Source organism: Anolis sagrei, chromosome 6 (assembly GCF_037176765.1).
Source record: "Anolis sagrei isolate rAnoSag1 chromosome 6, rAnoSag1.mat, whole genome shotgun sequence".
Taxonomy (NCBI): domain Eukaryota; kingdom Metazoa; phylum Chordata; class Lepidosauria; order Squamata; family Dactyloidae; genus Anolis; species Anolis sagrei.
In genome coordinates, this window is record NC_090026.1 from 82,355,875 (window position 1) to 82,371,710 (window position 15,836).

Here is a 15,836-nt window from a genome sequence, read left to right on the forward strand (position 1 = left end):
GGGGGAAGAAAAGTGATGCTGTTGTAGTCATAAATCAGCATTTTATTTTAGTGGCATAACAGGATGGTTGGTACAGAGAGCAATGCTAGGCCAAGCAGTGCATGGCCATGAGGTGACTAGATAGAGAGCAGCAATAAAAGAAAAGCAGCACAGTTGTTTTTTTCTGTTTGTACATATGAAGTGCTTCTTTTTGAAATCTGATTCTGTTTCCATCCTGTGTACACAACAGAATACAATAAAACCCAAATTTTAAAATCTGTTAGGAGCAGCAGCAAAGTAATGTTGAGATCGAGACAAACTCTGATCTGTATGAGTCTAACTGCCCCTTATACAGAGAACATTGAATTTCACAAAATGACCACAAAAGGGAGTGACCTCCGCCTGCAGTGAGGACCTTCTAGACCATCTTCCAGACCATCTTAATAGCTGAAGTAACATCTGAGAGAAAATGAAGACCCGTGACTCTAACATTCTCACTTTTTCCTCCTGTATGATTTGTAACATCTTTGCATGATGAAGAAACCAGTGAACCTTTGAAAAGTTTAATCAGATATTTTGTTTGTTTTAGCTGACCCAATAAAGACATCACTGTTTTGTGCATTTTGGATTTTGTTGCATTTTTCTATCCTGTGTGAGGTTCTAGACTTTTTTGAAGGCAGGGTATGGGTTAATTAGGAATCTGTACTATCAGGTCTGGTGGTAAGTTTAGGCACAGTGACAGCAAAGCATGTCAGTCAGAGCCAAATTAAACTGCTTTACCTTGTGGGATGAGATATTTTGGGACAGCACTTTACTCAGGAAATAAAAAGCTAAGTAGAAATGGAGTGGCTCTTATAATGAGGAGAGATGTAGCAAAAGCAGTCGAAGTATCTAATGCAAAGATAGTATCATGTCAGTAAAACATCAGGGACAACCAATTAATATAACCACAATGCAAGTTTATATTCAAATCAAGGAGGGAAAAGAAGATGAAACTGAAAGATTTATGTAGTAATTCTTTTTTTGTATAACTATTTTTTATTCAAAGAAACAAACCTATAATTTAAAGACAGATTTCACAAAATAAAAGGAATCCCTCTTCCAAAAATAAAACAAACATTTTTTCTTAATGTAAAACACTAACCTAAAACAACTAACAAACTTAGGCTAGAACAATCATTCTAACTCTTTGTGGTAATTCAAAAGAAAAATCAATCACATACTAAAGCAGAATTTCATGTCAACCATAGGTGACTGGAAGACAAAAACATAACAAGGAGCAGAATCAAAGATTGTGTGAAATTTTGTCTTCTCTTCAAGAAATGAAGCAGGAGATCAACTGACTGAATTTTGGGAAGCCAACAGTTTGTTCATTGCAAATACATGCTTCAAACAACCCAAAAAGTGACTATATGTAGCCAAAAATAAAGATAAACCTCAGTGGATAAATGAAACTCTTCAACTAGTTAAGGTCAGAAGAGAAGCAAAAGAAAAAGGTGACAGAAATAGTGACTGAATTTTGTGAAGCCAACAGTTTGTTCATTGCAAATACATACATTTTCCAAACAACCCATAAAGTGACTATATGTTGCTAAAAATAAAGATAAGTCTCAGTGGATAAATTAAACTCTTCAACCAGCCAAAGACAGAAGGGAAGCAAAAGAGAAGGGTGATAGAAATAGTGCCAGATCCTTGAACACAAGTGTTCAATGACTTGTGTGCAGTGATAAGGAGAACTTCTATAGTAATCACTGCAGAAAAATAGAAGATGACACCAAAAAAGAACAGTGAAATCAAAGGGTAAAAATAGGGATGCTCTACAACCAGGAGATCACATTACATGGTCAAGTAGAAATAAAATTACAATGGAAATAATACATGGTAGAATGACAGATTCTTTTAAGGAAGAATCATATGAAACCAAATCTCCAGTATTAGAAAGTGAAGTGGAAACTGCACTCAGAACCCTTGGGAAAAATAAACTGGAGGAAGGAGGCATGATTGGAAGGAGGAGCATTACCAACTCAAGGAATTTGGGTTACCTTTGAAGCAAACCATTTCTAGTACTTGTACTACTGACAGTAACGACCTGTGCACTATTGACAATAAGACAACATTCCCCAGAATCTGGGATTATTATACTGCAAACAATGTTTGTTAAAAAAAAGAGGGATAAGAAAATAACCCAATGGTTTCTATGTTTGGGTGTTATATTCATTGTAAAATCAGCCAAGAGAGTGGTTTTTGAAACCTTTCCTGAAGTGGGAAGAATAGGTCCAATTTCTTTTGCATTATACCAATGGCTATGTAACATGCAAAGTACCTGTTTCTTTTTTGTTTTGGTTACCAAAAAAAAAAAAAAAAGAAAGAAAAGAAAAAGAAATGAAGGAGTTAGATAAATTAACATAAATTGTCTTGGAGACTCAAAATACAAATTTGATTTACTTCTTTGTCATTTTGATATTATTTTATACTACATATATTTTTTAAAATTATTGTATTTATAGTTGTATTTATTACTTGCTGTAGTATCATTTTGATGCATTTTGTATATTTAATGTGCTTTTATATTTTAATGTAATTGTCATGACCTTTGGGTAGTATAATAAACTCAGTGGAATGAATGAACATATTTGGATGTTCTCATAATGCTAATATTTCTTTGAAAATGAACATTGATTTCAACCCTTCTTCATTCCGTTCTGTTCTAATCTTGAATAGATTTGAGGCATCTGAGAGACAAGATGCATTGATTTCAAACTAACATGCTAGTATTATAATTAGTTTTGCAGCCCTTTTGTGGCATTTAGCACAGTTGGTAACCTGTAAGATCACATTTAGAGCAATTTTACTGGGTGATAGTCATTGCTCTGGAAATTCAAGCACCATCTACACAGACCACAAAAGGGAAGGAAGTGGGTTAAAAGGAGTGGTGGCTAGAAAACACAGACTGAAAATGCATGCTTCATTGTGGGACTGCATGAATAATACGTGATAAAAAGGTTCATATAAAATCTGATATTAGGTGAAAAATACACTGCTATGGAGCACTGTCTACCCCAGTGCTCCCAAAAAAACCCCCAAGTTCCTTGTGGTACTCTGGTGTAGATCAGCATTAATCCTCATTTTAAAATCCTGAAACAGCTGATGGGGGATGTAAACAGTTGGAGCCATGGATACACAGGTGGAGAAATGGAAGCACAAGAGTAAAGCAATTCCCACGAGAACTCTCCTACCATTCCTTTGTTCTCATATTTCTGAAAGAAAATAAAGTGTGAATTTACAAAATGGACACCAGTATGGTGGGCAAGTGACCCCAAAGGGAAATGGGGTTCAAGAGGACAAACCTAAAGGCACCAGAAGGGTTTGGAGTGACGATGACAGGAAATCTACTTGTTATATCTCCATTAATACTCATAAGCATTGGCAAATGCTTATCAGGTACAGCACATCTCAGAGCGTCATTTAAAAAAATTCTTCAAGAAAACTCCTGGCAGAAATACTGTACCTTTTGTAGTTCCCTTCAACATTAACCAACATTTCTGGATGCCGTGAAACCATTTCCTGGAACTAATGGCTTCATGTGAAGACTCTCCTTAAGGCTCTGGGATTTTTAATCCCACTTCCTTACTCTGGATTGGGTAGTCATCTGGAAGGGCCCTCAGTGGCTTGTAACAGATATATATGCTTGCCACAAGATGTACTTTGTATCCTGCAAAATCAAGGTTACATGGCAAGACTTTTGCATGGATATGTGACCCAGTAACTGTGTAATTGTTTCAGCACAATACCATTTTGGTAGTTCAGCTCATATACAGTATACTGTGGCATTACAAAATGACACATCTTGAAGGTTTCTCATATGACCACACTAATATGTTGCTTATCAATCTATTTCTTTCTCTTCTCAAGTTGCTGTTTTGAGCCTTTCTTTAGACCTCAGCTGACCAGCATATACAGGTTGATTTAAGAATCATGATAGAGTGGGAACCGATAATGGTTGTTTAAGAGTATTGAATGTCCAAATTCAGCATGTACTGATCTCTATAATTTCTTACAATAAATACTCGGTAGAATATCTTGGTCCAGATTGAGAGATGCTGCTTTCCCCAGTCATATGTTACTGTCTCTTTACTGTAAACATCTATCTTTTTATCATATTCTGTGAACACAGTGGTAACATAATGGGTTACGCAATCATGGTTAATAGATGGATAGTTTAGAAAGTATGTTAATGAATTGTCATGAACTAGCTTTTGCATTTGAGCCAACATCCATAAAACAACACAGTCACATGGAAATGTCTGCAGTGCACACATAATATGAGCCTCATTTTGGGAGAAAGGCTGGCTATGAATAAAATAAGATAAATAAAATATGCTATAATGTTGATTATGTCCCTGTTCCCCTCCCCCAACTTATTCCACATCTTTTTGATATAGGGATTCGAGTATCTGAAAAAGTAATGTATGGACATTAAGATATTTGAGCAATGTTACTCTATTCTCCTGCCACCTAATTATTCATAAGGAGAAGCTGGTAAATTCCATGTCAGCAGTATCCACTCTAGACAGCCTAAACCTCACTCCATCACCAGCACTAGTGGTAGTGCTGACTAGTTTTGTTTGACATTAATATCTTATTATGAAGTTCTGTACAAGAAAGCTTCTTGCCATGGTCTTTCTTGATAACACTTTCATACCCTTTGACTGTCCCAGTTGGCAGGGACAATACCAGTTAATCCTCTGCCATCCCACTTTTTCAGCTGTTTTGAAAATTTCCCAGTTTTTTTTCTCATGCTTCCCCTTTCTCCTTTTGTCCTCATCTTACTTCAGTTGCTGAGTTCAAAGTGCAAAAATAGTTTCCTCTCAACTCAGTAGGGAGAAGTGGAAGGAGCAGAATTTTGATGTTTCCTATAGACAGTGTTGCAGTCACTCGTATAGTGTCTATTCATCCTTATTAATATCTTTTCCCATCTTTACTGCACTTCTTTGTTGGCTACATGTATTTCAGTTTTCATCTCTTTAATGATGGAGGTTATACTCTTTTCCTAGAAGTAATCTTTGGCTGTTTTTTTTTTTTGTAAGTCCTATTAGTTTCCCCCCTTCCAACTTATGGCATAATTTGTGTGTTGCTGGCCACATGTATTTCAGTTACATCTGAAACTGATGTTTTCATCTCTAATGATGGAGGATATGCTCTTTTCCTAGAAGTAATCTTTAGTTGTTTATTTTTGTGTGTGAGAGAGTCTCATTAGTTTTCCCTCCCTCCTTATTGTCTAGGTTTTCCTAAGCCTTGTAGTATCGTCTTCCATTCCCTGTTTTTGCTACATAGCTTATAAAGCTATAGTGAGACGCCATTGAGGATCCAAGAGCTGTTTCTGCTCTTCCAGTTTCCCCAAGTTGCACACTGCCATTTTCTCCAAACTGGAAAGGACTCTCCAGTCACTTCTGGTTTTCAAATACTGCTTTTTGAGACTTTTAAAAATGCAAGGCAGGTGAAACGAAAAGTACAATTAAATGGAGAGGTCTTAGAAGGTGACGTTTTTCATTAACAAAATGAAATTGCACTGGGAAGATCAGAGGATTCAAGAGATTCGTAAGTTTATTTCCTAGTCAGAGGCATCCAGTTGGCCACATAATTCCCATCCCAGTATGTATGCAATTACCATGTGCATTGATCACATTGAGGCTTTTCTCTTCTTTTTCCTTCACTTTTTCTCACAGTGGCTTTGCATGTGAGAGGCTACCTTTATCTGAACTGGAGTGTGCTGGTGGTTATTACTGGTGATCGCATAGAATTGTTGCTGGGTTTCTGAAACATTTAAGCCTCAATGCACAAAGAAGAGACAGGCGGGAGAATGGATAAAGTAATTATTTGTATCCTTACTGTTCATAGCCCTACCTTAGTCACACAACTGGACATCTAGAATTCAGCTGAATGCAAAGAATTAATTATTAAACCACTGTTGTGGAGTCTACTCTCCATGTGAAGGGGTACCTCAGATATCCCTATTGAGCTTTAAAATACATCTGGAGCCACTCAAATAGAGGAAAAGGAACTTTATTTAAGTTCAGCAAATACTCAAACAACTATAACCCAGGGCCCTTCCACACAGCCCTATATCCCAGAATATTAAGGCAGATAATCCCACAATATCTGCTTTGAACTGAGTTATCTGAGTACACTCTGATAATGTGGGATTTTCTGCCTCGATATTCTGGGATATAGGGCTGTGTGGAAGGGCCCTCAGGTTTTAGTAAATTTGTTCAGGATACAGGTTTTGGCAAGCTTCTGTTAAGTGGTTGCAGAAGTGGTTGGCTCCTTGGTAAGGGCCTTCTCCCTGGGAGTAGGGCTTCTTCCCAGCTCCTTCCAAGTCCCTTTCATTTCTCAATTCTCTCATAAGACATTCATAGTCGGGCAGACCAGGAAAACCTCAGCCTTTCCTTGAGACTCTTTTTCTCTTGGCACTTACATCCAAAGAGAATACCCATAGCCCATCTCCTTTTGTGTATTTTCTGCCTTCCCGTCTCTCACCTAAGTTTATATTCATTTATTTGCCTCCTTGCCCCTACCCATTGCAGAGGATTTAATTGAGACTAGCAGCTAGTTCTCCTTTCCTTCTGAGGTCAGGGGAAAGTGAACAGCAGAGGCAGTGCTACTGATGAGCCCTGCTTATCCACAGCCATATAATGTGCACACAACTAAATAATGAGTGATAATAGGTTCACAGCCCTCTATAAGCCGCAATGCATAAAGAAGAGATGGGCGGGAGAAGAGATAAAGTAATTATTTGTATCCTTACTGTTCCTATCCCTACCTTAATCACACTCAACCTGTGGGTCTCCAGGTGTTTTGACCTACAACTTCTTAGGAATCCCAGCCAGCTTTCCAGTTCTTAGGAGTTCTGGGAGTTGAAGGCTAAAACATCTGGGGACACACAGGTTGAGAACCACTGACTTATACCAAGAAATCATTATCGTTGTCATAATGTTTCTCCTTCTCACCATTTAAATGTCCCTTTGTTGAATGGGAAATGATATTTTTCCCATGACAAATATGTAGGAAGAGTGAGATTGGAGAAAACAAACAGATTAAAAAAAGCTAAGAACATAAATTTCTGTTTCAAGCCAGCTTTGTTTTCAATCTCACTGTAGCATAAGTTTTAAATAGAAGCTAATCAATTAAAATCATTCAAGAGATGAAAGCACAACATGCATAAGGTGAGCATATGTTCATACTCCTGCATGACAAATAGAACCTGCCAAGATTATGTCCTTTTGTATATAAGTCCTTAAGTTCTTATGAGTCATCTCACTTTTTCTCACTGTCTCTAAGCAGTGAAACAAATTGTAAAGCTGATGTAGTGGGAATTTTGGGAAATATTCTGAAAAGAGGAATCATAAGATCAATTTTTGGTGTGTGTAGGCTCAAACTACTTGAAGGGTTTGTAGGGTGAACAAAGATCTGCATGGATTGAATCACTCTAAAATGTCCTTGAACTGATGGCATTCTATGTGGGATGAAACCCTCATGATCCATCCAAGAATCATTACAGAATGATTCATTTTGGTGGTCTCATTTTAGTGTTATATCAGAGCATGAATTTTCACAGCCTCATAAATATAGCCAATGTATGTAGATTCTAGAGAGTGGAAAATTAATTTTTTGAACTACTGCTCTCAGAATCTCTCAGCCATTGTGGCTTCTGGGTAGAATGTGTGTGATGAAGTGCAAGGTGATTTCAATGTCTTTCTCTCAGATAGCACCCCGGTTTCAGAGAAATCATTTTTTTCCAGCACAACCCCCCTCCCCCAAACCCAGTGGTTGTGTTAAAATGATTCCTCGACCTTTTCAGTCACTGTGTAATAATGCTTTTTCTGTCCTTGCGTACTATGGATTTTGTTTTTTTAGTCATTGCATACTGTGGCTGTAGGAATGTAAGAAACATTTGTTAATTCACAAGCACTGCTGGTGACAAGCAAGCAACACATTTTTCCACTGCAATGTGTTAGCATAATTTTGAAACATTTAAAAAGGGGGTGTGCATATATGTGTATGTGCATTTTTTTCCTTTCTGCTTTGCTACTTGAGCTATTTCCTAATGGTTTGAAAATAATCTACAAACTCCTCCCCTCATTTCCCCCTCCCAATATCCTGTCCATATTTCACAAGGATTTTATCTTATCTTCACCACACAGTACCTTGTCTCTTTCCATATAGACATAATGGTGACATTTCACATTTTAGAATTCTGTGAATAATACTATTGGCTTAATTTTATCTTCCATCCTTTACAGCTGAAACAAATAACCAGCAAGAAACATTGCAGAGAAGGAAGAATGCAATCTTAGTGGATGGTGTAATTTTAAATGGTCCAGTTGCAGACTCGGAAGCAGGAGAGAAGTTTGTGGAAGAGGCCACTAAGATCATTATGGAGGAAGTGATAAAGAAAGCTGCTGATGTAACAGAAAAGGTAGAAAGAGGCAGTAATTTAAAATGTGTAATTTACACCAGGAATTTTATTGTACTAGTCTGGCGCACAGTTTTCTCCTGCTAGTAGTTTGTCTCAAAGATAAGCATTGGCAAGTACTTTTGTTTTTGTTTCTTTCACTTAGTAATTCACCTTTTGTGTACCTGACTGAAATGGTCAGTAAGGAGAGATGTATGTAAAGCAAGTTCCATAGGAAAATTATAGTTGAAGAATCTGTAATAAGAAATACTGCTTGGATATCATATGGAGATCCCACCTGCGAATATATGGAATCTGATTTTTTAAATTAAAAATACTATTTAGTTCCATGTTTCAATGCCATAATTTATATCTGTAATCCAGAGGACAAAATTTTTAAGCAGTCTATTTTAGCAGAAAATTTAAAGAGATGAAAAAAATGGATATGGTCTTTTAGATGCAAAGAGCCTGAAATGTTTCAACAATTTTTACATTTTCAAAACAGTCAGTTCAATTTTTAAAATGATCTGATCATGTTTAATATTTTCCATCTTGAAAAGCATTTATTTCTACAGACTTTGTTTTCCCCCTCATGATTAGGTATGTGAATGGCAGCCTCCTGAGAAGCTGAAAGCTCTTCTTGATTTGGAATTGAAAGACACTGGAGAGAGCCATCAGAAACTCTTGCAGTTCTGTCGGGATGTTATAAAATTCAGTGTCAAAACCAGTAAGACTTATACATCTATATGATTTTTATCCATAAGATACTGGACATTCCACCAAGCAGACTTTTGTAGCATGGGACCTTTTTTCTTTTATTGTAGGGCAAAATGGAAGACATTTTTTTAGATTCCTTATTTTCTATTATATTTCACAAGAAAGCTGTATGTGGCATATCTAGGTGAAACTTGATTTCAGGCTTATCATTCTGACTTAAGTAAAATGTGGTTTATGAAGCTAGAAATAAGTGTCAGGGCCCTGATCTCCAAACAGTTTCCCTTTTAGCTTGTTATTTAAATTATTTCACAACCATTAAACAATTACATTTTCTGTTTGCAACAAAGAAGTCTGGGTTAATCAAAACAAGAACCATAATGAAGCCATTATCTATGAGGGGAATAGAAGAATGAAGGGGGAGCATATAGGTTCAAGTCAATTCTCCCACATCTTTATTTTAACTTAATGTGTGATTGGGGATTGGTAGAGGCATGGAGATTTAAATACAGAGATTTTAAAGAGTATACTTTCCCCCAGAAAAATGTAGATCTTTCTTGAGACATTAGAAAATTAATATTTTACCTAAGACTTTTTCCTGATCATAACCCCATGACTTTAACTTTGAGGAGGGAAAGAGGTTTTTTAATTGGAGACTGAATGAAACTCCAGTAAGAAAATTCTGTTTGGATATGTAGGAAGACATTGATTTAATATTTAGGAGATAACTTGGATAATGACATGAATATTAGAACAACATGGAGTACAGATTGTATGAGCCAGCCTTTATGAGAGGGTGGTTCATACAATAGAATATAGAATTGGGGAGATGGTGGTGAGGTACAAATAAAGATTATTAACTAGCCGTCCCCTGCCACGCATTGCTGTGGCCCACATGGGGGTTCTGTGTGGGAGGTTTGGCCCAATTCTATCGTTGGTGAGGTTCAGAATGCTCTGTGATTGTAGGTGAACTATAAATCCCAGCAACTATAACTCCCAAATGTTAAGATTCTATTTTCCCCAAACTCCACCAGTGTTCACATTTGGACATATTGAGTATTTGTGTAGAGTTTAGTCCAGATCCATCATTGTTTGAGTCCACAGTGATCTCTAGATGTAGGTGAACTACAACTCCAAAACCAAAGGACACTGCCCACCAAACCTTTCCAGTATTTTCTTTTGGTCATGGGAGAACTGTGTGCCAAGTTTGGTTCAATTCCATCGTTGGTGGGGTTCAGAATACTCTTTGATTGTAGATGAACTATAAATCCCAGCAACTACAACTCCCAAATGACAAAATCTTTTTTTGTGTGTGTGAAGGACATACATTGGGTTGTTAGGTGTCTCGTGTCCAAATTTGGTGTCAATTCGTCCAGTGGTTTTTGAGTTCTGTTAATCCCACAAACGAACATTACATTTTTATTTATATAGATATAACATTCTCTAGTAGCCCATGATGTTCTGTTAAACATTCTGTGGAATGTCTTAAAACTTGATCAAGGTGGTAGCTTTGGATCTGATTCAACCCATTTTTATCATAGAATTGCTAGAGTGCCTTAATATATCCTTCTTCAGTATTGATGCTTTTTTATTTATTGTGCAAGCACCTAGAGCTATTCTCATGTAAGGCAAAAGAATCTGGCTTTAATTTTTCTTCCTTCTTAGTTTCTTCTGTGTCTCTAAAGGGAGCTGTAGAAAGTTTGAAATATATATATATATATAGGGAAGACATTTCCAAATTTATTTTGTAATCAAATGAAGGTCAATATATAAACCATCCAAAATAATTTTCCAGAGGTGCCTCTCAACATTCTTAAGTAACCAGTTTGTGCATTGGATATGGTGGAATGAAACAATGAAGTTTATTAAATATAGTTTTCCCTGAGTAAAATGCTTCTAACCATATAGTATACTTACAATTTTCTCATAGTGTGCAAATAATATCCTAATATATGATTATCTATAGTAAAGGTAAATGTTTCCCCTGAAATTGAGATTAGTTTTGTCTGACTCTGGGGTGTGGTTCTCATCTCCATTTCTAAGCTGAAGAGCTGGCATTTTCTGTAGACACCTCCAAGGTCATGTGGCCAGCATGGCTGAATGGAGTGACATTACCTTCCCACAGAAGCGGTACCTATTGATCTACTCACATTTGCATGTTTTTGAACTTCTAGGTTGGCAGAAGCTGGGCCTAAAAGTGGGAGCTCACCCCATTCCCCAGATTTGAACCTCTGACCTTTTGGTCAGCAAGTTCAGCAGTTTAACCCGCTGCACCACCAAAGGGGTCCATGATAATCTATGGATTGCAGTATTTTGAGTGGAAGAATTGATCTTCCACAGGAAAAAGGAAAGGAAGTAACACAGATACTATTTTTTCAAAAAAAAAATCAAAGTATAATATGAGGATGAGTGTTACACTTTGATTAATCCTTTTGAAATAAATGTGACTTAAGATACTTTCTATATAGCAGAGGCAGGCTTTTAAAGTTATCTACAAAAAACTTTATTTTGCAAACAGCCAGATTTTCTTGTCCCAGTTTTTAAGTTGTTGATATGTCTTTTGGCATTGATGAGGAAGAGGCAAGCAAATGTTCTTTCGGATTAGTGCACCTACAGTCCAATAAAATGTGTGTCTTTTTGTTGCTATTTACAGATCATCCAAGATTTTTCAATCAGTTGTATGCTGGAATTGATTATTATTCTTTAGCAGCACGTTTCATTACAGAAGCATTAAACCCAAGCGTGTAAGTATATTTTTGGTTTAAATCATGCTGCCAAGTCTTGAATGGTGTTTCACTGTGACAGGTCCTGCTTCCTGTAGATTTCCATGCATTTTAATAACATTGATCAATGCTGTATACATTAAACTTCCCTTGCCTTATTGTAAACTGTATGTAAACATTAAAGTAAAGATGCAGAAAAACCCTTATCTTACGCCTGATTAGACAGACCCATTTAAGTGTATTTATTACTTTTTAAATTTTCATTCTTGCCTTATATGCCACATTTTGGTCTATACAGAAAAGTGATTTTTCTCTCTAGTGATCTATCTGCACGTGTAGTCTTTTCACCTACTCAATAAATAGACCTGTCTTAGATTCAAATTATGGGAATAATAATTGAACAGAAAAAAATAGGTCTTGTGTTGGTCTACTGCCCACTCTGCTTCTCAACAATCTGTTTTCTTGAGCTAGGGACCTCTATAGTGAGTGGGACTTCTGTAGTGAAACTATCATGTTAGGAGTAGCTTAAGACTGCCATGTGTCTCAGGCAGGCTGTGGGGACTTTATTTGTCCTGCCATTGTCATCACATGTCAGACAACTCTTTCCACTTGCTTGGTCCCTCTGCTACTCAACCACCACTTAGGTGAAAATTCTCATTTAGCTATCTGAACTACTGCCACTATCTGTGAACACACGTTAACCCTTGCCCATCTCTTGCGACAACCATATTAGGGAACTTTATGTGAGATTTCGTTTCTTCTGTCCTATTACTAGCCACTAAAGATAACAACCCGATTTGTGTTTCCATTGCTACCACATTCTGACTTTATAACTAAACAGCTTAGCAATATTATAACAATCCAAGGGATATATATGTGTGTGTTCACAAAATAATTTATTAAACTGAAGATAATAAAACTCTTCAGGATTGCTTATTGTTTAGCAGCATAGAAGTACATAAAGTGATAAAATTCTCCTTCAGGTTCTTGAGAGGGCACGGAGAGCTATTTTTTTCAAAAGAAAAGCAAATTTTCAGATGTGGGTGTAGAGTGGAATTATATAATTTACCAAGGCCCCAAGAGGACCATTGTAGCAATTAAACCTTGGCAGTTACAATAATCTACTGTAGAATGTAAAAAAATTGATGGAAATGTTTAAATGTGGAACCCTGCAAATCCATGTTTCAGGGACCAGCATAAATTAGAAGATCTTGTGTCTTAGCCACCTTGGGTCCCAGTTGCCTGTGAGAAAGAGTGCTCGGAAACTTCAGCTGGTCCAAAGAGTTGCAGCCTGGTTGCTCACTGGGGCTGGCTATGGGGAACGGACAACCCACCTGTTGTAGCAGCTCCACTGGCTGCCAGTCTGTTTCCAGACACAATTCAAAGTGCTGGTTTTGACCTTTAACACTGTAGATAGTTCAGGTCCAGAATATTTGGCTGACTGCATTCCCTTGTACAAACCTGCCCAGGTCCTGAGATCTTCAGGAAAGGCCTTTCTCTCAGTCCCACCTCCATCTCAACCTTGGTTGGTGGGAACGAGAGAAAGGGCCTTCTTGGTGGCTGGCCTTCGACTCTGGAACTCCTTGCCTAAAGAAGCCATAATGGTCCTCTCTCTGCTTTCTTTCCAGCGGCAGACTAAAAGTGTTTTATTCAGGCAGGCTTTTAAAGATCAATTCAGGGGGTGCTGTGGTTTTTCACTTTGAATTTGGTTTATTGATTTTTAACTGGGAATTTTTAAATACTGTTTATATTTAATCCTGTTTTACTGTTTGTATATTTGTATATTTTAAATGATTATGTGATGCTTTCATGTTAAGCTGCTTTGAGTCCCCTTTGGAAGAGATAAAGCGAGGTATAAATAAATATACCTCGTTGTGTGTGTCTGTGTCCTTATCTCATTCCCATGGCTGTTGTTGTCCTTATGTGGGCTTGGTTGCAGTTATCCAGTCAGGAAAGGGATCTATTATATAGCTATAATGCACTCATAATCATGCTCTTTGCTCCACTTTCCTTTTTATTTATTTTCAATTCATTTGATCACAACATGGCTCACATAGTTGCCTTTTATGTCACATATCTATTTATTCAGGTACACCTATGAAGTGTCCCCAGTTTTTTTGCTAGTGGAAGAAGCAGTCCTAAAGAAGATGATTGAATTTATTGGCTGGGAAGAAGGTGATGGTATATTTAATCCAGGTAAGATTATCTTGCTATTTACTCTTCTCATATCCCTTCTAATTTCAGACTACTAATAATATGTGCTAGTATGCACTAATATCAACCCTTGTTTTGAATCATTACAATAGTAGGCCTTAGGCAATATCTAGATAACACCTGCTGTTCTTCACACAGGTGCCCCCCTTTCAGCAACATGTTAGTTATAATTAAAAGAAATCTATTTATATTTCAAAGCTTTGGCATGTTTCTTCAATTCTGTGGACAGTGGGAGAGCATGGGCAACAATCTATCTTATTTATTGCATCCTACGGTCTTCTTCATGCATATGTGATCCATTATATAAGTACCAAAGCTGTATGGGGGCCAATTAAGCCCAATACCAGGATTTATTTATTTCAATTTAAAATTAGGTTTAAAACTTTTTAACCCATTGTGGAAATTCTTTGACTTTTGGAAAACCTGAAAGAGTAGTGACTTAGAAAGGATTTTTTCTTCTTCTTCTAAGCCATCCTTTGACTGTTTGGGACAATTTCAATCAACCAGCATCTAAGATAAAACATTAATTATGGTTATTTTATGTATCATTATCCCTCCTTGTCCTTCACCCTCCAGGTGGCTCTGTTTCCAACATGTATGCAATGAACTTGGCCAGATACAAATACTGCCCTGACATAAAGGAACAGGGGCTTTCAGGGATGCCTCGACTGGTTGTGTTGACATCTGATGAGGTAATATATCTTTCACTCCTGTTATTGTAAAAATAAAGTGTTTTGCAAGAGGGAAAACTCCCACAAAAATGATGTTATTGTCAGCTTTAAAAGGCACATCTACAGTGGTTCCCAACCTTTGGGCCTCCTGTTGTTTTGGTCCCAGAAATCCCAGCCAGCTTACCCGCTATGGGAGCTGAAGTCCAAAACACCCAGAGGACCAAAAGCTGAGAACCACTGGTCTAGAGAAACAAAGCTAGAACCAAAATTGTTTTCCAGAACCTGTGAGTTGAAGAAGCAACTCTAAAGAAATTGACTGGATTTATTGGATTTTAGATTGACCTTTGGGATTATGAATTGGGCTGAATTTAGTTAGCAAGGCTTCTACAAATCATATGAAGTTATAGGCGATATCTTTCTATCAGCTGCTTTGGTTTAATCTTCTTGATGTGCTTTCACCAACTATTGTCTCACCAACTGTTTCTTTCCAGTATACTAATTTAGGTTCTTCAGCATCACTCTCCCATAGGTTAGTTGCTTGTCCAGCCAATATTGAGAAAATTCAACATAGCATGACTGTCTCATGAACTAAATGAGAGAGGGCTCTATCTCCATTTCAAAGATAGGTATTGCTCCTCTTTTTTAGTCCATTAGTCATCACTGCTTCGTAGGTTTTTCCTTTCATCTTTCCTATGTATTTTCCCTTACATTTTCTTTCTTTATGCAGTCCTTTCACTGGCAGGTAACTTTTTTACAGCAAGAGGACAAAGTGAAGAAAATATTTATTTATTTTTTAATCTCTTTTACTCATCATGTAGAGGAGACATGCTGTTTTAAATTAAAGCAAAACTATTTCACACTCATTTCAGAGTTGTTGTTTTTTAAATGGCAATGACAGAATCAAAGCATATCTTTTGTATTTGAAAACGCTTCCTTTTCTTAATGGTTACTGTTTACTGAATTGATAATGAAAAATTATATCTCCCTAAAAATGATGATAACTACTTTGTTATTATTTGCTATTATTTCGATTTACTTCTGGGCCTGATTTTGAGGGAACAATCCAGCCCAGAATTAAACAGA

At 37.0% G+C, this 15,836-nt stretch overlaps 1 protein-coding gene across 1 annotated transcript in view; it reads left to right on the plus strand.

The window, feature by feature from the left end:
- The window catches only part of GADL1 (glutamate decarboxylase like 1), a 117,799-nt gene that overhangs the window by 20,210 nt on the left and 81,753 nt on the right, over positions 1–15,836 (plus strand). The window contains exons 2-6 of the mRNA XM_060781876.2: positions 8,280–8,455; positions 9,032–9,158; positions 11,799–11,889; positions 13,958–14,064; positions 14,659–14,774. Of these exons, the coding sequence (XP_060637859.1) occupies positions 8,280–8,455; positions 9,032–9,158; positions 11,799–11,889; positions 13,958–14,064; positions 14,659–14,774 (617 nt within the window). The remainder of the gene's footprint in view (positions 1–8,279; positions 8,456–9,031; positions 9,159–11,798; positions 11,890–13,957; positions 14,065–14,658; positions 14,775–15,836) is intronic.